General features: G+C 44.9%; 1 protein-coding gene across 6 annotated transcripts in view; it reads left to right on the top strand.

Moving 5' to 3' along the window:
- Positions 1-20097, top strand: part of SPTB (spectrin beta, erythrocytic) — a 115213-nt gene extending 95116 nt beyond the window's left edge. For 4 of the 6 annotated variants that reach the window (XM_063116819.1, XM_063116821.1, XM_063116820.1 and 1 more), the window contains exons 33-36: positions 13588-13853; positions 16050-16223; positions 17646-17688; positions 18804-20097. In XM_063116819.1, coding sequence (XP_062972889.1) covers positions 13588-13853; positions 16050-16223; positions 17646-17688; positions 18804-18971 — 651 coding nt within the window. In that variant the 3' untranslated portion in view covers positions 18972-20097. Of the gene's footprint in view, positions 1-1110; positions 3704-13587; positions 13854-16049; positions 16224-17645; positions 17689-18803 lie in introns of those variants that run through there. The other 2 variants (XM_063116822.1, XM_063116823.1) reach the window with 2 other exon arrangements.
- The last annotated feature ends 276 nt before the right edge of the window (positions 20098-20373 follow it).

Below are 20373 nucleotides of genomic sequence, written 5' to 3'. Positions count from 1 at the left end.
GAAAGACGGATAAATGAAGTTGTATTGTGCATAATGATTGCAGGGTTATATCCAGTATTTCCCTTTCATGAATGGAAGGCGTTCTATTCCCAGAAGACTCATGGGCCCAGTGGAAGGCTCTTCTCACAAAAGAGAAGTTATTTTCGCTGAAAGCTCCATCACACCTGGACATAACACATTCCCTACCTTGCTTCTCCGCCCGTGTTTTCCTTCCTCAAGTTACTTCCTCTTTCAAAAGAGGAAGTAGGTCCATTGAGTCTGCTGTTCTAATGGCGCTGCTTCTCCTACACACAGCAGGAGAGAACAGCAATTCCGAATTTTTTAAAAAACATCGGACTTAATGAGGAGTATTTTTGTTGTGCGAGGAAGGCCAGAAGGGGTGGAAGGCGTGCAAGAGGCAGATGACATCATGGGAGGGACCTGAGCAAACTCCTTGAGTGCCCAGTAACAAGCATGCAATAAAACGCTCATCGGATGGAGCTTTGATTCACCCTGCACACACACCCTTCACCACCTTTCACACTGTTCTGGAGGGTCCACCAACCCTCTGGAGTAGATTTGGGATGGGAGCGGGGGATGGGGGCGTTTTCTGTGGGGAGCAGACAGAAATGGTAAAAATTGCCTCCCCTCTTCCTCCAAGCATCCACTGGATCAAAATCACTTTCACAAACAGAAGGGCACAGTTGGATTCAACCCACACTATTTTACTGAGGTGGACAAAAGTTTGACATTTTCTTCTGCCAAACTCAGAATATTTACAAATATATGTAAAAGAAGAACTCTCCCTAAAGCCATTCGTAGGGTTTAGGGCATTTTTGGTGTGACAGATCCTTCAGGCTGACTTGCAGCATCTGTTTGATTTGGAGAACTCTTCTAGTGGGCAGTTGCTATATTCTCTCCGATGAATGTCAGAATCCTAAGCATCCGTTTAAAGGGTTTTCACAGTGGACTTCCAGCTGTAGATGGAGGCACAGTATCTGGTAGTTCATGTAGGGCAAGGTTATTTGTAGAGCTCAAGAGTGTTAAATCAAATGGAGAGAAGAACACACATTTTCTTAATCACTGACCACCTTCTCTAGAGTAATTCCTCAGGCACTTTCCTCTTTGCAGGCCTGATCCTGACTTCTATATACAGCCAAAGAGGGTCTGGCTTCCATGTGATTTTACTTAGTCCAGCTGCATCAAATGAATGGATATTCACCACCCGATCTCCCTGCTGTTCCTGTGGAGTATTTCCTGTTCCCTGTCCACAGCTCTGAAAGCTTTATGGATCAAGAACTTAAACCTTTATTGGAAAGTCATCTGCATCCAGGTTTTATTTTTCTGGCATTTGGCAAACCGTTTGGAAAAGATCTGCCTAGGGACAGCTTATCAAATGCGGCATTTTTCACATCATTTAAAAAAGAAAAGAAAATTTTTTCTTTCCCTCACATTGCACACTGTACCTTCTTAAGGAATCAATTTAGACTTTGTGTGCACTCACTGTGGATTCTGCTCATGGGTCCGGTTCCAGAATGGGCTACTCAGCCTTAGTCCACTTCCCAGATTGCTGTACGCCTTATGATCCCAGTTGCATTCTCCAACTAGGGGGGAATGTAGCAGATAGTCAACCTGTTTTTCATGTTAATGGATATATACCAGGGGCATTGTTAGGGGGTGAGTCCTGGGGGGAGCTACACTACTGCTTTAAAGCGCTTTGTAACAGTTTTGACAACTGTTGGGGCCCAGGACACACTCCATATACAGTTTTCAAAACGTTTTCAAAGTGCTTTAAAGCGCTTTAAAAGCAGTAGTGTAGATCCCCCCCCTAGGTGGCCCTGGGTTTTTGCCCATCAGTCTATCCCCTCCCGCTGCTCAGGACCAAACCAGACATATAAAACAGGCGTCAGGGGGTCTACGTTTATAATTAAATTGCTTACACAGTGGATGGGAAAGAAACCTGTACCCTCCCCAACCTTGCCTGTGAACACTCTGGAGACATTTTCACTCAGTCAAGGAAAAGCTGAAGACTTCCTCCCCAACCCAATCAGTTTAGTTTTGGTATCGGAACTAGGCTGAGGTGAAAAAAAGAAATGGCAGAATGCAGGGAGGAAAGGTGTGTGGTGGGGAGGCTGGTTTCTCTCCCATGCACTCAATATGGTCATAAAAGTAAACCCACCCACTCTCCAACTTTATACCCAGATCAGCAAGTGGCTGCTGGGGTCTGAGTGCCTGTCCACAGTGGCTGTGTCAGCGTGGGGGTGCCCAGAGCACACCACTGCACAACTTGAAAGCTGTAAGCTACCACTAGGCTGGGAAATGATTAAATGTACTGATGTTCTGTTGTTTCAGTGTCCAGAGACATCGTGGTATCAAAACAGAAGCGGCTGCCCCATGGGGATAGGACGTCAGCACATTCTGTCGTTTCCTTTCCCAGCGGCAAATTCAAAGCTTCAGGTCGTACAGTGAGGCAAGGAGGAGGCCAGCAGCAAAGCTGCCAGCTTCCTGATTCATTGCAGTTAAAAAACAGAAGAAGTAAAATTAAGAAAGATCACCACCCACCAGCCCAGCCATCTCATCTCATAGTCAGGACCCCCACCCACTCAAATGGAATTGGGTGTATTTGCACCCTATTTACAGTATTTTTTAATTTTATTTGTGGTGGTGGTGGTTGTATTGAAGACTATTTGAACAGGGACAATTATTAATTGAAGGGAAAACATTATTTTGAGCCAGATCCGTTGTGTGGGAAATTAATCAGGACAAATGAAGCGAAGAGAGACTGAACTAATGATTTGGGACCTGGGGTTGGGGCACAAATTAATTGCAGAATTTATTTTATTTGGGATGGTTTGGATGGGAAATTAATTGGCTTTGGTTGTGAAATTCAAATCCAGTAAGTATTCCAAAATGTGCATCTATACATATGCATATGCAAAATGTATGCCAATTTGAGTCCTGTGGGCCTGGATCCTGGATCTTTTAAGTACCTAGCAATGCCCCTGGTAAGTACAGTGGAACAGCCTGGTGAAAGAAGAGTGGGGGTAATTATACCTACGAAACACGTGGAATACATCCTATAGTTACTGCCCTCTTTGCTACCAATCTCCTGAGTGACCTTGGGCATATTGCCTATTTCCCTGCTGGAAAAATTGACTGATTTTTATGCTTGTAAATAGGAAAAGGAAGATCACGAGGGAGGAGGGTGCTATGATAGTGACATTTCTTTAGAATAACTAAGGATTTGAGGTGCTATACCCAGAAGCTTGGTTTCTGTGTAGTGTTACTACTATTCTTCTTACAGACATAATTCCAAACATGTCAAAACCAATTGCTAGGACAATCCTTTTTATATCAGAGGCACCTCAAGTCCCTGGAAGCTCTTTAATGATATAAAAAAAATGTCTGAGGGGCTCTGTACATGTGCTTTGGGCTTCCTTTGAGATGCAGAGTCCTACCTGAGATATATGTGCAAAGGAAGACCTGTAGAAATACACATCAGTATAGGATGCCAGCCAAAAGCAGCTCCATGGTTACTTTTCACAGATGCTGTCAATAATCCTGCTAATAAATGTGGGAGCCCTCTTTCCCACATGCCCCTATTTGCATGATGGCTGGGGGAGCTCCATGGCTACACAAATAAGCTCCAAACAGGCAGGCAAAATTCCCTAAGCAACAACATCAAAAAGCATGCAATAAATGTTATATTTTGTTCTTCCTAAAAGGCTCACTGTTGGAGTTTCCGGACACATTATTTTGTCACAGTAATCTCTATCTTGCCGACTCATACACCCTTCTACATTCTATATTTATTGAAAGGAAATAATTTAACTGGGCATTTAAAAATTCTACAAACGTCTACCATGGACATTTCAACTGGGAAGTGCAAGTCATCTGTGAGGATCAGTCTTCACCATATGCAAGAATAAGTCCTATGATGATTGATACGTGCTTCCTTCATTACCAGTGCCAGACACGGAATTCATCAGCTGATTTACAGCTCGGCCTTCCTGGTGTCCAATTTTTCCACTGCTCTTACCCTTTCCTGAAGTACCCAGCAAAATATCAACAAACTCTGTCTAAACTTCTGTTGCCTTCTGTAAGCCTTTGTGCTTCTCTGTGCCAATGCCTCGTTCTCGGCCAGCTTTGTCTTTTTCTTTCACTGCTTCCTTCCTCCTAAGCCATTGCAATCTTCTCTTTTACCGTAATCAACTTGCTCATGAAACCATGGAGCCTTCCTTTGTGTGCTTTTGTGTCCAGCTTAATATCTGAGGATATAATTTCTGATTTAAGCACTCAAAGCAGTATTACATTCTGTATGATATGATCCACGCTCCTTTTCTCACTGTGCCCACAAGAGTGTCTTTAATGGATATGTCATCCAAGACAGTCCCTCTCTCCATCTGTGCCTGTCTTTCCCTCTTAATGCTGCTTCTCGTGTATACTTGCCTCTTCCTTTTGAATGCCCCTTCGCTTCAGATTACGTGGCCCTCCTTCCAGTCCTCCCCCACAGACGTTTGGCCGTACTTGGGATGCCCGAAGAAAAGCCTTGCACTGACCTCTTTTCTGAGCCTTTGTGCCATCCAGTTGATGCTATAGCTCAGTCTCTGAAGTCATAACTAGGGCTTGACTATTGGAGAAGCTCTTTCAATATCTTAAGCTGTTTGCTGTAGATGGATTGTTAATTGCATCAAGCCTGGCAATTGAATGGGACCTTGGGGGAATCACTCCCAGGTTAAGCCCAAGGCTGGGAGTAAGAGTTTTAAAGGCTGCCAGCATGCTAAAGGAAAAAGAAAAAAAGTGGGAAGGAGCCATATTTGCTGCTGCTGCTGCTGCTTTTCCCCTCACATCTGCTTTCAGCCTGCTTTTTCTACTAATGTGGTGACTATTACTAGTCTTATGACAATTGGGTTTGTGTGGTACCCACTACAAAGTAGGTTTGGTTTGTGGCAAAAGAAGGTGGCAACTGAAGCCACTGTTTTCCCAGGACATCTACTTCAATGCAGGCCTAACCCGTAAGCATTTTGTTTCATAGGCAATTCATAAGTCGTTCTTCTTAAGTCCCCTGAGGCCTGGCTGTTCTGTATGATTAGTTTCCTTCTGGGACCTGTTTATTGTGGCCAGTCACCCTCTGCAGGCCTTGCAGGTCTTGGAGCTTTGCTGACTCCTCTCAAGGGAATGCCAATCACTGCCACCCTAGCCAGGGCCATGTGAATGGCCAACAGGCCCTGTCGCAAGGTGACTGCTTTGGGGGAAGCTGGTTTCTGTGGAACTGTTCATGAAGTTAAGTTTCTATAGATACCAGTAGGCACTGGGACAGCTTGTTCCATCCCTTGCCGTGTTCACTGCGATGCTCCAAGGAAGCCTGTCACAATGAGATAGAAAGGCCGTGGGGTCACCAGAAAAAGGAAGCACAGCTGTAGTTTTTGTAGTCCAACTATTCAGCTTTTTCAGGTGTTTCTGTCAAAGCACTGAAAAATACAACACTGGGAAATCCCAAGCAGCTTTCAGATGACAGCACAAAAGAATACAAAATTGGATCCAAGACTGGGGCAGGAAAGATAAAGGAACATTTTGCTAGGGGACACCTTTTGGGGAAGAAATTAAGGAACGGGCATTAACAAAACGTGCATTCGTTTCAACAGTGATGTCTGGGCATATTTCGCCATGTGTGTGCCTCAAACATGGTGGAAATTGCACAGCAATAGAACACATGTTGAACTGGGGATTACATTCACAGTCATGTAGAAGGAAGAGGCTGTCACTTAAAAGATGTACAATCTTTTAAAGTTGAGAAAGACAGGCTGCTAATTGGGGTTAGACGTATGGCTTGATTCAAATGCGAGCTTTTTAGTCATTTCTTGTGGCTGTGAGAGGCTCATGGGGCATACAGAGTGTGAGTGTGATCTTGAATGAGTATGTGTGTGTATGTATACACATGTGCGCGCACACAGTTTGCTGTATCAACAAAGAGGTGATGTTTCCAGAACCTGTTTCTCTTTCAACAAGCCAAGAGGAATTGAAGGAATGATGCCTTGCAACCAACCACCCCCTCAAGGCACTGTAAAGAGCTGCACCAACCTACCCAATTTTCATACTGCAAAGACCCTAATGATCCCACTTGTCCCACCCCCCGGCCCACCCCCTCATATCTCACTTTGGACCTAGGCCTGGGGGGGGGGGTGTTTTAGGCCTTTTTTATGCAAGCAATTTATTTTATAGCACACTTGAAATTGCACTATAAAATGCCCACTAGAGGGTGCTTTCCCATTAAACTGTACAGGCCAAATGAGGAAGAGAAGCAGGAAGCAGAGCATCAGTAAGGTAACACAATTCCCCCCCCCCCCCCCCGTCTGAAAGCCCTCTTAGTTTAACATGCAGATACAGACTCATCATCTTTGAATGGCAGGGTAGCTTTGACCAAATTGCTCTTCCCCCGCTCCACCTCTTGTTTTCCCCCATTTGTATAGGAATACTGATTTAGCTGAAGGCTGCTTTCAAAATTCAAAGAATACAATGTTATAAAGCACTGCACTTTTAACTACCCTCAAAGGGCCAGTTCACAGATGATGAAATTTCCATGCATGACTAATTTCATCCAACTAGTTCAGTGGCACCTGGAAGAACATAGAGGAGATGTGGTTTGCATGTGGAGATTCACATTTGCATTGGCTGAATACACAGAAGCCTATTTCCACCCATGAAGCTTCCTTGCTAGATCCACAGAGCACCCTTCCCACGTTCCCTTTATTTTATTCCTTTTCATTGTTAAGATGTATTAGCTCCCTACAGTAGCCAACTCCCATTAGCCCCAGCCAACATGGGCAATGGTCAGGAATGCTGGGAGCTGTAGTCCAAGATATCTGGAGGATACCAGGTTGGGAAAGGGAGACCTACATTGTGCTAGTTGAATGTTAGATGGCAGGCTGAGATGTAACTAAGCTGCATGATCCACATCACAGGCAAGTGCAACTGTTGTCTTAGGCTGCAATCTGACACCCTTGTCTGGGTGTGTTCCATTGGGACTTATTTTTTAATAGAGATGCTTTGGATTGCATTGTCCATATCTGCATGGCAAGCAGGAGGGGTGTTGGCTCTCTAGCTCCCATGGTCAGAGCCATTCCTTATTTGAGAAGTAAAGTGTATGGCCTATAATCTCATAATGGCCCTGTTCAGAAGACATCTTAAACCACGGCTTTAACCATGGTGAATAAGGCTTTCACCGTGGTTAAAGCCATGGTTTAAGGTGTCTTCTGAACAGGGTCAATATATCTCAGTGGATCTGCAATTCCCAATGTTGCAAGCATAGACATCGTTCTTTCATGTGCTTGGTGGCTTCATGAAATGAACTGGTCAGACATTGGGTAGCTGCAGAAGTCATTTGTATTTCTCATTGAAGGAGCCTCAAATATTTACCCAATCTGATTTCATGACTGAGCCCGCTTCAGAGATGATGGGATGTCTTATGTGTATGTGCCCTGCCTATGCCCTGTCATGTGTGACAAACACAGATTTGGCTATTTCGCCATGTTGTGCTCGTGGCAAGAAGCCCTGTGGGCACTGCGTTCCCACAACATGATGAAATAGACACCTGTGCTCTGGTCAGTTCTGAGGCAGCCCTGGTCCTCCCCTTGTTACTGCATTACAAAATATATTTACCCAACAACTTGGGAGAAAATGTTTCCCCAAAGCAGAGAAGCGTTTAAGTCAAAAGCTATGCTTGCTTGAGCCCAAATCTGGCAGGTTTGCTTTACATTAGAGATTGGGTTTCTGCTCTTATAAGGCCGTTATACCCAATTTGGGGGATTCAGCCTCCCATACACAGCACAGCTCACCCCATTCATCAGGAACTTCTGACTGCAGCATTTTCAGGGGCTTAGAGGGGCTGCTATGGGAAGGATGGGTGGGGAAGACCCTCTCCACCAGTACAGTTGATCCAGTATAAATCTGAACCAAACCTAGGCATGTGATGCCAATGCAGAATCAGCCCATGCAACCTACACTGTGCTGCATGGGTGGTTGAATGTTAGACGCATGCTCAAATGTAGCTAAGCTGCATGATCCACATCACAGTACTATTATTTCCTTAATAATTTTATACACATTTACTTGGGTGAAAGTCCCATTGAACATAATGGGACTTTCTGACAGAATCTTGGAAGCATTTGCTCAGCAATCAGGAAGGGTGTTGGGCTCTGGGCCCCATGGTCAGAGTGATTCCTTATTAAAGAGGTAAAGTGTGTACCATGACCCATAATAGAGAAGGGATTTGCAGTTCAAGAGAATGCAAATGCAGACAAAGGAAATATAGCTGATAAGGGAAAGGGAAAGGCTTCAGTGGTGCGTGGTTTTGTGTGTGTACGCGTACACAAACAGTTTTTCCCATATAGGCCCCCCAAAGCAGTTCCCAAACACAATAAAACAGTAACGATATTAAATAAACAACCAATTTGAAACAAACAGCAACAGCATTCAACTTTCACTGCATATCTGCACTACAGATCTTTAATAGTATTATATGGCTTCCCCCAAAGAATCCTTGGACTTTTAGTTGGGTGAGGGTGCAGAGATCCCTAGTCACTGTCATGCCCTGCCCCTTGCCTGAAACTACAGTGAGTACCTAAAACTTCTGGCTTTGTGAACCTCCACCTGTACACACCATTTCTGTGACAGGGTTCACAGAACACGCTAACCCATGATGGTTTATTTTCCAGATCAACCCATGATATGTTAGAGTGTGTTGTTATGGGATATTCCCCCCACCTCCATCCCATATGGTAGGTTATTTCCCCCAGATAAGCCACCCTGAGAACTCACAGTCTGCAGTAAAGGTTATTTTACCTATGGTAGGTTAGTGTGTTGTTCGGCAAGAGTGCCCAAAAATGCTGCTGCCACTCTGGTTCTCTCAATCAATCTGTTCCTGTTGCAAAGGAAGCTGGGATAGCTGCCTGACTGGGCAGGAGAACTACAGGAGGAGGAAGAGTGAGGGTTGTGTGAAATAAACTCCCCTGTGCATCTTATTTGCCTGATTGTCTGACGCGAGCACAATAGGTTGTTTGCATAACCACCTACCTAGCGTAGTTTGCCACCAGCCATGGTTTAGCATGATGTGCGAACCCAGCCTAAATTTCCCTTCTGCTGTGGCAGCTGAGCAATTTCAACAGCCCAGAATCTCTCACACCTAGCCCTCTTCTCACAACTCACTTCTGAGGACTAAACTACTTTGTCAGAAATAGCAGTGGTACAGCCTTCCTGGACTCTTACCACTTGACCAATCCAAATTGCTTTAGGGTGGATTCCTGCATTGAGCAGGGGGTTGGACTCGATGGCCTTGTAGGCCCCTTCCAACTCTTACTATTCTATGATTCTATGACCCTGCAAGTGGATGATCATACCTGAGTGATCCCCCACATCTAAAACCCATTTAGGAAATACCCCAGACAAAAGGAGGTATATTTGTCCTCTGGGATACCCCAGTACATTGACAGGAAGCCAGCTGTGTGTACTGCACAGCTTGTGGTGCTTCTATGCCAGCTCTGTTAGTTGTGTGGGGCATTGCAAGCTAAAGCTCCTTTGTACACCTGGAGTGTGAGGGCCAGAAGATGTAGCACTTCTCATCCCTGCAGTTGAGGGCTAATTGACATGTCCAGAAAAATCAGGTGATGCAGCCTGCCTGGGACTATACCAGCCTTCCCCAAGCTGAACCCCTCCAGTTGTGTTGGGTTGCAACTCTCAGCATGGCAAATGGTCAGGAATCCTGAGAATTGTAGCCCTAAACATTTGGAGGTTGGGGAAGGCTGCACTAACCTGCCAACTGTCTTAGTTAGACCAGGAAGCAAGGCTTCAGCTGTTGCTCTTAAATCTTGAACAGGTTCATATGGGTGGAGGCAGTCTTTCAGACAGCATGGTCCCAAACCTTTTAGGGCAGAGGCCCTGCAGCTTATGGCATCTCTGCTGGAACTGCCCCTTCAGTCCTTACTCACCCAGGCATGGTGTGCATGAGAAAGAGAGAGAGAGAGAATGAATGAATAGGGGGTGTACTGTCCATGCACTGTCTCACACATGCTCCATTCATATGGGGGTAGTGAGAGGGAGAGAGAAAGAGTAGGTTATGATTATTTTTAGATTAAAATCACCAGTATGTGTGCGTATGGCTGGGTGGGGGGGGTTATGACAGAAAGCGTGTGGGGTGGCTCTGACCCAGCCCACTGCCTGCATGCAGACCCTGATAAATTACCTCTGAAGGAATGTGTTCCTTGAGAGAGAAAAAGTTCCCCACTCCTGGTTTAAAAGCAGCACTTTAAAATGGATCCTGTAAATAAATAGGCAGCCAGTGTAACAGGCACAGAATGTCAGTAATCCAAATGCTTAGCTTTCCCAAGCATTCTAGCTGCTGGATTCTTCACCACTTTAAGGGGAGCCCCACATGAAGTCCATTACAGTAATCTAATGTGAACATAACCAAAGCATGTGTCACTGAGGCAAGGTCTGCCTTCTCTAGACAAGGCTGCAGCAGGTGGACCAGTCAAAGGTGGTAAGAAACACTCCTGGCTACTGATGCCACCTACATTTGCGGTCCCAGAGTACTCCCAAACTGATGGGGAGTGCAGCCCCACCCAGAGCCAGTCACACACCTCCATCCAAATCAGCTGCTGATCAGCTGAGTGGCAGAGTGGCCCTGGTCTTTATTCCCACTGTGGTGCGCTGAGGAGAGGTTCTGACCTTCATCCCCAACATGCCACGATCAAAGGTAAGGAGGTGAGATCAGAAAGGGTTTGTGTGTTCCCTGATGGAACTCCTGACAGGCTGGATTGGGGGGGGGGGGGGGCTTGCAGGCCAGAGGCTTCCCACGGCTGATTTACATGATACCATCTCTTAATTCCCTCAGATCCCTCTTCAAATCCAACCTTTTCCATAAAGTCTTTGGCTCAACCCTCTAGTTCCCATGCTCTGCTGTAACTGCCTCTAACTACGTCTAAGCACATTATCTGAAACCATTGCTTATTCCTTCCCTGCTTACCCCTGCAAGTTTCTCAGGGCATGGACTTGTACTCAGTAAAGGACCATTCATAGATCCCATGCACTCTACAAATAAATAATGCTAATAACATTTAATGTTTGCAACCCTTCTCTCTATAGCCTGCTTGAAAGGACAATCATTTTCCTGGTTTCAATCATCAGTTCAATCATTTTGCTTGAACTTGTAGCATCTCTAAGGGTGGGCTAGACAACCCTTGGCCTGCATGCAGCACTCAGGGCGGCCAGCCAAAGGTGCGCAAGGCACACCTCCAAGCACAAGAAGGCGTGGGGTTAAGCTGGCGAAGAGGGTGTGTAGGATGACACTACCTGCTATCTTCCCTGGCTTGCTCGAGGCTCTAATATCCCCCCAAATAGCTGTTTGGTGGACTAATGGGAGTCCAATTGTGTTGGAGGAAGTGTGCATGCTGGGAAGATCATCCCCACAGGCTCTGGGACTGCTGTTTTTCCAGCACTAATAAAAGTGGAGAAACTGACAGTAACCCTAGTTGGGATCACTGGGGAGGGTGTGAGGTTTAAGCCTCCCCTCCCCCCAGTGATACCATACTCGTGTGTGTACATGTTCTAAGGTATTTATTCATTATTTATTTATTTGTTACATTTATATCCCACCTTTCTTCAACAGAGTCCAAGGCAACATACACAATCCTCCTCCTCTCCAATTTAGAGTCCCACTAACCTTGTGAGATAGATTAGGCTGAGAATTCGTGACTGGCTCAAAGTCACCCAGTGAGCTTCATGGTCAAGAAGGGACTAGAGCCGCATCGCCCGGATCCTAGTCCAACACTCTAACACAGGCATGGACAATATGTGCAGCCTGGAAGGCACATGCAGCTCCTAGTCACTGACACACTGCCGGACTGCCAGCAATTCTGCTGGGAAACAAGGTGTGCGGAGAGCATGCACCAAACAGTTGTTTGCAAGGCGCGTGGGGGGGGGGGATGCAATTCAGGCTGGGAAACCAGACACATGCACCTGCCACCTTTTGTTTTCCAGCAGAATCACTTGGACTGGAACTGCATGGCCACTTCCGGTAGTAGTGCAGCCCAGCCCTGGTCTGACCACTGCACCACACTGTCTCTCAACATCAGAGGGGGTTTAGCTGGAAGTTATAGGTGAATCTACAAAAAAAAGGGGTTCCACATATTCTTTGTGACTGTGTTGCTATCTAAAATCTAAGGAGAGTTTCATACATTCCAGTTAACTTGAGATTACTGTGTGTAAAAATAGATATTGGGGTACTTTCAGACAGAGGGCTCCTAGCACTACCACTCAGAAGGCATTGTGCACCCCACCTCACCCCCATTAATGGATGTTTTGCAGTAAGAAAACAAATGGTAGAAACAATGGGAAAACACAGGAGGGCTGTGAGTGGAAGATGACATCAGCTGGAACCCACCAAAGAATTCCATAAATGAGGCAGGGCAATGGACACCCAGGGGTTTCAGAAATAATATACGGTAGCCTATTAAGTGAACTGGAATAAGTCTGTAGAGGCCTTTTTATTTCCTCCTGCTAACACAGTGTTGAAATCACTGTAGGAGCTATTTCACTTTGAGACCCAGTCTATACATTTTGCAGAATGATGTTGGGGCTCCAACAGTGAGGCTCCTTGGTGATCATGTAGATTTGGATCCTGAGAAGGTGGCGCATGCTGCAAGCCGGCATCAAGGAGCCCTTTCCTCATGAGGCTTCTATTGTGTGCTTGTGATTCGTCTTTTGGTCATTTGCTGGTCCTTGACACAATGCTATCATCCTTCAGGGCCTCTCCTGTGCTTTGCAACCAGTTTAGCAGGGCAGGGGGGCGGGGTTTCTAACGAGGAAAGTCTGGTATTATTTGTGAATGGTGGGATAAAGCCTAGTGCAATTCTATAGTGCACATCTATAGTGCAGCACCACCTAGTGCTTAATGGAACATAAGGAAAGGAATAGAAAGAAAAGAAATGTAAAAGAGCTAGTCTTAAACCTGCAAAGAATCTGGAGACAAAAGCCTTGGTAAACTGGTGGGTTAAAAGCCCAGTATGTCTAGGAGAGGCCATGCTGATGTGCAGAGTAGTTGGAATATTGGCTCCTGCCACATGGCCTAGGGCTTCTCATGTTACCCAAAGACCACAGGAAGGAACTGAGATGCATTGGCTCCCATGCTACCAATGTATTTTGAGAAAAACTATGAGAGGTGATAGACTGAGGTGGTAGAATTCTAAACTGTACCACCTTCAGATTACAGGTAAGGGATTTTGATTGTTTTCCCTCTTAAAAAGCTCCCTCCATGCAGTAAACTAGGTTCCCAGGAAGAGGGCTGAACCAAACAATTATCACTGATGTACTAACTTACTACATATATGAAGCTATCGGGGGGGGCACATTAAAAACATGCCTCCCTCCTGCTGTCTGAAGTAGCACAATCCAGAATTCTGTTACCTTGTTCTACTACATCTTTTTGTATAATGTGGAGAATTACTCTTAGAACCTTCAGTGGAGTGGAGCAGAACCCAACCCACACCCCCAATATCATCTTGAATTGCTTTGGTTTAACATTAGATGTGTTCTCTTGCACATACGTGTTTACAGCAGGTGCAAGAAAATGAGGAACCGGGTCATGAAACAGTCCCAGAAGAGCTGCCTGAAGAACAACTGCTTGAGACAGAGATCAGAGTGGACAGTGAAGAAACATCCACAAGGGACTCGCTCTTCAAGGTGGCCCAGACCCCTGTGAGTGAGATTGATGAGACGGCAACCCTTCCTGCACAGCTGGAGAGATCTCACAGCGTACAGCTTGAGGGTTACCTGGGGCGGAAGCACGATCTAGAGGCGTCCAACAAGAGAGCTTCCAACAGGTACAGTGAATTCTTCGTATGGCTTCTGGGTTTGTTCTTTAGCACACCACATTGAAAACAGCTTCTCTAATGAACCTCTCTAGGGAAATGCTATCATGTCTTTCAAATGCTTGGGGTCAGAGGCAGTTGGTTATCTACTGCAGAACGACTGAAATGAAGCCAAATCCTATGAATTCACAACAGATCTGGACAAATGATGAATATGACAGAAGTGGTGATGTCAGTATCATTGATCCTGCAAAAGATCCTTGAAACGTTGGACTTTGTTGAAAGGAGATGAAAAGCTGTGTAGGAATGCAGGCCACCAGCTTTTCTGAGTCATGATGGGGTACATATCAGCAAGGCCTGGGTGCCCTGGAAAAGATGAGGGCTGAATGGAACATCATGGCTGAGAGATTTTTCTCACAGACTTTGTGGGCTGTGGCAGGTTAGCACTGAGGAAGCTTTAGTGTTGCCCAGGCATACCTGAGATCAGAGCTGCCGACCGAAAAGGCAAGAGCTGCTTAGCCCTGCATAAGGGAGCATAGCCTTAAGGTCAGGGGACGAGGTGTGGCCCACAGTACCTTTAAGCCCTCACAAGCATCTGGAGCTATTGATCCAAGCATCTGGCATTTAATTGCCAGGTTGTGCTGCTGTATAGGAGCCATTGGGAAATGCCATTACCACTACCTTATTTCTTCAATTCTAAGACACACTTTTTTCCCCATATAAACATCTCTAAAAACAGGGTGCATCTTAGGATCACGGGTGTGTCTTAGGTTTTTCTTTCTGTTGGTGGTACTGAAATTAGTGTGCGTCTTACAATCGATGGCGTCTTACAATCGAAGAAATACAGTATGTGTGTATTGGATTTTCAAAGGAAAAAGCTGCAGGCTGTACATCATTTCCTTTTGCTAAATACAATAAGCACGTTGAGAAACAGGTTGAGAGAGAAGAACAATTTATGACATCATTGAATCTCTCTGTGTACTGTTCTAACCTGACCCTTCATTCACCCTGACATGGTATTTTAAAATTCCTGCGAGATAACACAAAGGACTTTATTTTTTCTCCACCTAAGATGAAAAATTGTGGGTTTTAGGTTGTTATCTTTTACAACTTTTCAATCTAGAATTTTATCTTCCTCTGCTCAACCTTTAGAATGCAATTTTTTTTCTTCCTGCAATGATAGAATGTTTAAAAATAGAATTATACTGGTGTGTGTTTCCTTAATTTCTCCTCAGATCCATTTCTATATATTTCCCTGCTTGCTCTGCACCAGATTCTGAAAATACACAGCTCCCCTGATCTTTTCCAAATCCAAAGTGTCCCCAATCTGTTTTTGTGCTCCCTCCCCTTAGCTGGAAGATATCACCTCCCACAACTCCGAAAGTGTCACCTACTGAAAGCTGGACTCCATGCTTCCAGCAGCAACATTTGCCAGTCATTCCTGCACTGAGCAAGGGGTTGGACTCGATGGCCTTGTAGGCCCCTTCCAACTCTGCTTCTGCTATTCTATGATTATAAGGACCATGAAGGTTCTTTTGATAAAGTCCTTGGTCATTCATTCAGAATGATCAAGAAAGATGGCCAAACTCATAACAATCAACTCTGTGGAATTGGTAGCAAACAATTTTAGTAGACTCAGAAGTATCCAGCATTTCTCCAGTGTGTTGTCTTACTCTTGTTCTCAGATATGATTTATTTATTTATTAATTACATTTTTATGCCGCCCAATAGCCGAAGCTCTCTGGGCAGTTCACAAAAATTAAAACCATAATAAAACAACCAACAGGTTAAAAACACAAATACAAAATACAGTATAAAAAGCAGTGTATGATGACATTTTCTGTAGCATGATGTTCTCCTAACCCCAAAAGATTAACCTGAGATGTTTTGACTAGCTTTACTAAAGATCCCTCCAGGAATTGTCTGTCCACATTTCTAGTTATAGACCAAAATCAAGGCCACTAGTTGATTTTAGAAAATTAGCTAGGAAAGAACAAAATAAGTATTTGTGTACCTTCCGAGTCTGAAGAGGTGTGAATTATGCTGTGCAGTCCTCTGCCATGTTTGCCCAGAAGCCAGTCCTACTATATTTAAGGGGGGTTACATTCTAATAAGTGTGCTTAGAAATGCAGGCTTAGAAGAGCCTGACAAGTTTTATTTAATCTATGGAGTTTCCCATGATAAGTGATGTTTCTTCCTTCTTGCTAGGTCCTGGAATACATTATACTGTGTGCTCAGGAACAGTGAGCTGACCTTCTATAAGGATGCCAAGAGCTTGGCCTTGGGTGTGCCTTACCATGGAGAGGAGCCTTTCCGGCTGAAGAATGCCTTCTGTGAAGTAGCTGCTGATTACAAGAAGAAGAAACATGTCTTCAAGTTGAGGTAAGGACAAGCCTGCTGCCACTAATAGCATCCTTATGTTTTCTTTCTGCATGAGCCTGTCTTGCCAAATATGAAGGCAGACAATCCCTGAGCTTAGGGTCATTGTAGTTCCTTAGCAAGATATGCCTTCTGGGTATAGGTGGACTTCCTTGTAAACAATTAAGAGGTTATCTGGGGAGAAGATGCCTTTTAAGGTCTGTGGTTCAGGTTGGAAGGTATATCTTAAGGAACATGATTTCTGCAAAACATCTACTCATAAGTGATGAATGGTAAGAGCTGAGCTGGATGCAACAGCCTTCTCTTGCAGCTATTCCCCAACAATGATCAGCTAGAGGCTTGTTGCATTTGATCGTAGTAGTCATGACTGGTAGCTGGTGATAGATTTATCCTCCAGGAGTTTGCTTAAGCCCCTTTGAAAATTGCCTAAGTTGGTGGCCATCACATCTTGCGTTAGCCAATTCCATTGCTTAGATATGTGTTGTGTGAAGTACTTTCTTTTGTTTTTGTAGAATCTCCCACTATCCAGCTTCAGCGGATGACCCTAGATTTTATGAAACATGTCTCATATCCATTTTCTCCACACCGTATATAACTTTATACACCTCTTCCCCCACCCCACCCATTACTTGCCCTTTTTCTAAATAAAGAAGTCCCAAACGTCATGACCTCTCCTCATAGGGGAATTGCCCCAGCCCCTTGATTAATGTATTTGCCCCTTCCAGCACTTTTTCCATCCCTATAATATCCTTTCCAAGGTGCATGACCAGAACTACACCACCATATTCCAACTTTGATACACTATAGATTTGTAAAGGCATTACAATGTTGCCATTTTATTTTTGTTCCCTTCCCTAAAGATCCTTAACAAGTAATTTGCCTTTTTCAAAGCTGCCACACTACTGGGGGTCATGTTTTCAATGAGCTATACATCACAATCCCAAGATTCCTTTCCTGCTCAGTCACCAGTTGCTCAAACGCCTTCAGTGTATATGTGAAGTTAGGGGTTATTTAATTACTTGCCCTATTTTACATGTCTCTACACTTGTTTACACTGAACAGCATTTGCCATTTTATGGTCCAGAGTTGAGAGAGAACTTTTTGGAGCCATTTGTCCATTTAAGAACTTTGTTTGCAGTGCCTCTGCTCTCTAGATGTTGCAATACTAGATTGCAGGATAGGGGAGGTTCTATTGGGGGAGAGGAGGGGATGCTGGTGCCTTTGAGTTAGGGAAGGTTGAATTAGGAAATATTTTGGTACCTTCTAACTCTATAATTCTTTGGTTCTTAAAACGTGGCATAGCAAATATTTGTACTTCCCAACATACTTGTTTAGATCTTGTGACTAGAGAAGCTCAAAAGTACACACACACTCCGCCTGTAAAAGGTGTATCATGTAATATCTTCAGATTTTTATCCCTTGCAGACTCAGCAATGGGAGCGAATGGCTCTTCCATGGCAAAGATGAGGTAGGTGTTGTCATGCATCATGGGATAGTTACTTTTGTTAAGGACTGGCCATAACGTGAACAGCTGAAAATATCGTACTATTTTCACCAGGTACTGAAATAAATGGAAGTTCTACAAGACATGTATTTTCTTTCCAAGGAAAGTTACCATAACTTTGGTAAAGTGTGTAATTAAGTTTCTTGCTTCTTAATCCATTCAGCTTTAGTCTTGCCTCCCTTAGTTCCAGCTGTTCCTGCTGTGCTGGCCACCAATTTGGATGGCTATAAAAGGGGGCTGGATAAATTCCTGGAGGAGAAGGCTATCAGTGGCTACTAGCCCTGATGGCTATGTGCTACCTCCAGTATCCAAGGCAGTAAGCCTGTGTGCACCAGTTGCTAGGGAACATGGGTGGGAGGGTGCTGTTGCACCCATGTCCTGCTTTGTAGGTCCCTTGCCGACAGCTGGTTGGCCACTGTGGGAACAGAGTGCTGGACTAGATAGGCCCTTGGACTGATCCTGCAAGGCTCTTCTAATGTTCTTATGAGGCAGTTAGCCACCATGCAGCAATGGGCAATATTCAATACAGCTGCTAGCGCAACAGGAACTAGAACTTCCCAAACCAGCTTCAGAAACAATCAGAAACTCTCATTTCCAAAATGGGTCAGGTCAGCCGAGCTACCTTCTTCAAGCTCCACTGACCTGCTCATTCAGCAACAACTGCTTCAGCTTGCTTCCATTTGCTTAAGGACCTGCTAGCTTCCGGTTGTCCTAGTAGTAGATCGTGCTAGTGTATGGGCTCATGTTAGACCTGTTGGACTAAAATGGATGCATTTTTCTTTTTTAGGAAACTTTTTTTTTCTTTTTCTCGCTTTTTTTTTTTACCATTTCCAGCCCAGATACATTAGATGATAAGGTTGTTTTAAAACCTACCGACAGGCAGGAGTAATTCGTCCTACTGCTCCATTGGCGTGCTGGCTCCGCCCCCTTTTAGGAAACTTTTAAAATCACAGCAACAAGTACAAACTCAAAATTTTGAAATGTGATCTCGATTTTTGGAGTGGGCAACATTTCTGGTGTTTATAGTTTGACAACTGAAATGTATAAACCGTGTGTGTTTTTGTCCTTTATTCTAACAGGATGAGATGCACACCTGGCTTCAGGGCTTCAGCACAGCAATAATCGAATCCCAAAGCATTAAAACCAAGGCCCAGAGCCTGCCTCTGCCTTCCATCACTACTATGGACGTGAGCCTGACCAAGAAAGACAAAGAGAAGAGATTCAGCTTTTTCCCCAAAAAGAAATAGCCAAACAGGTGGCTTGTTCCAGTCAGATGCCTACACCCCAATGTGCAAAATGGGAAAAAACAAACCCTGCATGTGCGAGTGTCCCTGTGCACTCCTGGTGCCACTCAACACTGTTCTCATCTCCCCCAACACGGCCTTGCTTCCCATTTCCCACCACATCCCCATGTCTCCCCAAAGGGCATCTAGCCATTTCAGGTAAGAGAGCAACATCCCTGCTCCGGAACAGCCAGTGTTCTCAAAAGCAAAGCTGTAAGACGTGGATCCTGTGTTGGGCTCAATGGGAAGGCTGAGACCAACAACGCTGAGCTTGCATGCGATGCTTTGTAGGCTCAAGTGGATGCCTCTCTGGAAAAGGACGGCTTCGGGGGAACAATGCCATGTGTGGATTTCAGGGATTTATTACGGAGAAAAGGAATGGAACCGGGACCCAGCCATCCCAATCAGGACTCGAAGAAAACAGTGAAAGCTCAGTGTGTGGTTTTGGAGCCGCTTCCCATCCAACAGAGCTTGAACACGTGTCTCCAGATCACTACCAAAAGCCAAGGTTCCCATAGCTGCTATGCTGGTATCTGTTACGTGGAACTGCACCGTCCCCTCCGAGGCATAAGTGAAGAGTCCCTCCCTCTTGGAAGAACACGAGCGGCAGGTGTTGAGGCAGCTTCTGTCTCGTTTCATCGCTCATGCTGGAAGTCGGGCTTCAGCAGGCCAGATGCTCCTCTCTGTTGGGAGCTGTAACACACCCCTATGTGCACAGTACCACACCACAAAGCACAGTACTCTTTCTCACCAAAGGCTTCGATCCACTAAAATGGTGACAAGATCCCTGCTGACTGTAATGGATCAGAATTGCAACCAAAGAGAAGAGTATCACTCATGTTCAGAATTCTGCACTAAACTGGTTAGAGTAAAGATTTTTTAGAAATACGTATCTGGGAGAGAGGAACTACGCTCACATGCTATAAACACTATGAGCACAACCCAGCTAAAGTTACTTGCAAGCAAGGTTCATTGAAAAGCACCTGACTGATTTCAATGGGATTTAGTTGCAATCAACTTTTGCTGTATTGCGCCCATGTTACTTAATAAGGTTTGATTCAGCCCATTAGTTGTTCTGGGGTTCACTATGTGACTATATGCCCTCCCCTGCCCCGAGCTTTCTGAAAACAGCATCTGTTCTGTGTTGGCTCAGCTCTCCAGAAGCAAATGGCTCCTCCATTGTCCCCTTTGAGAGTACGCTGTGCCTGAGCATGGCCTTTGGTAATACACTGCACTGCTTACACCTCTTTCTCAGTCACTGCAAATGCACACTGCTAGCTGCAGCTGCTCCCTTCTGCAGAGACCTCTCTGCCTGTGATGTGTGCGTGAATGGCTGTTTAAAAATATATACACATCCAGCCTGACC

Source organism: Elgaria multicarinata, chromosome 2 (genome assembly GCF_023053635.1).
Source record: "Elgaria multicarinata webbii isolate HBS135686 ecotype San Diego chromosome 2, rElgMul1.1.pri, whole genome shotgun sequence".
Lineage (NCBI taxonomy): Eukaryota > Metazoa > Chordata > Lepidosauria > Squamata > Anguidae > Elgaria > Elgaria multicarinata.
This window is presented reverse-complemented; position numbering and strand designations above follow the sequence as displayed.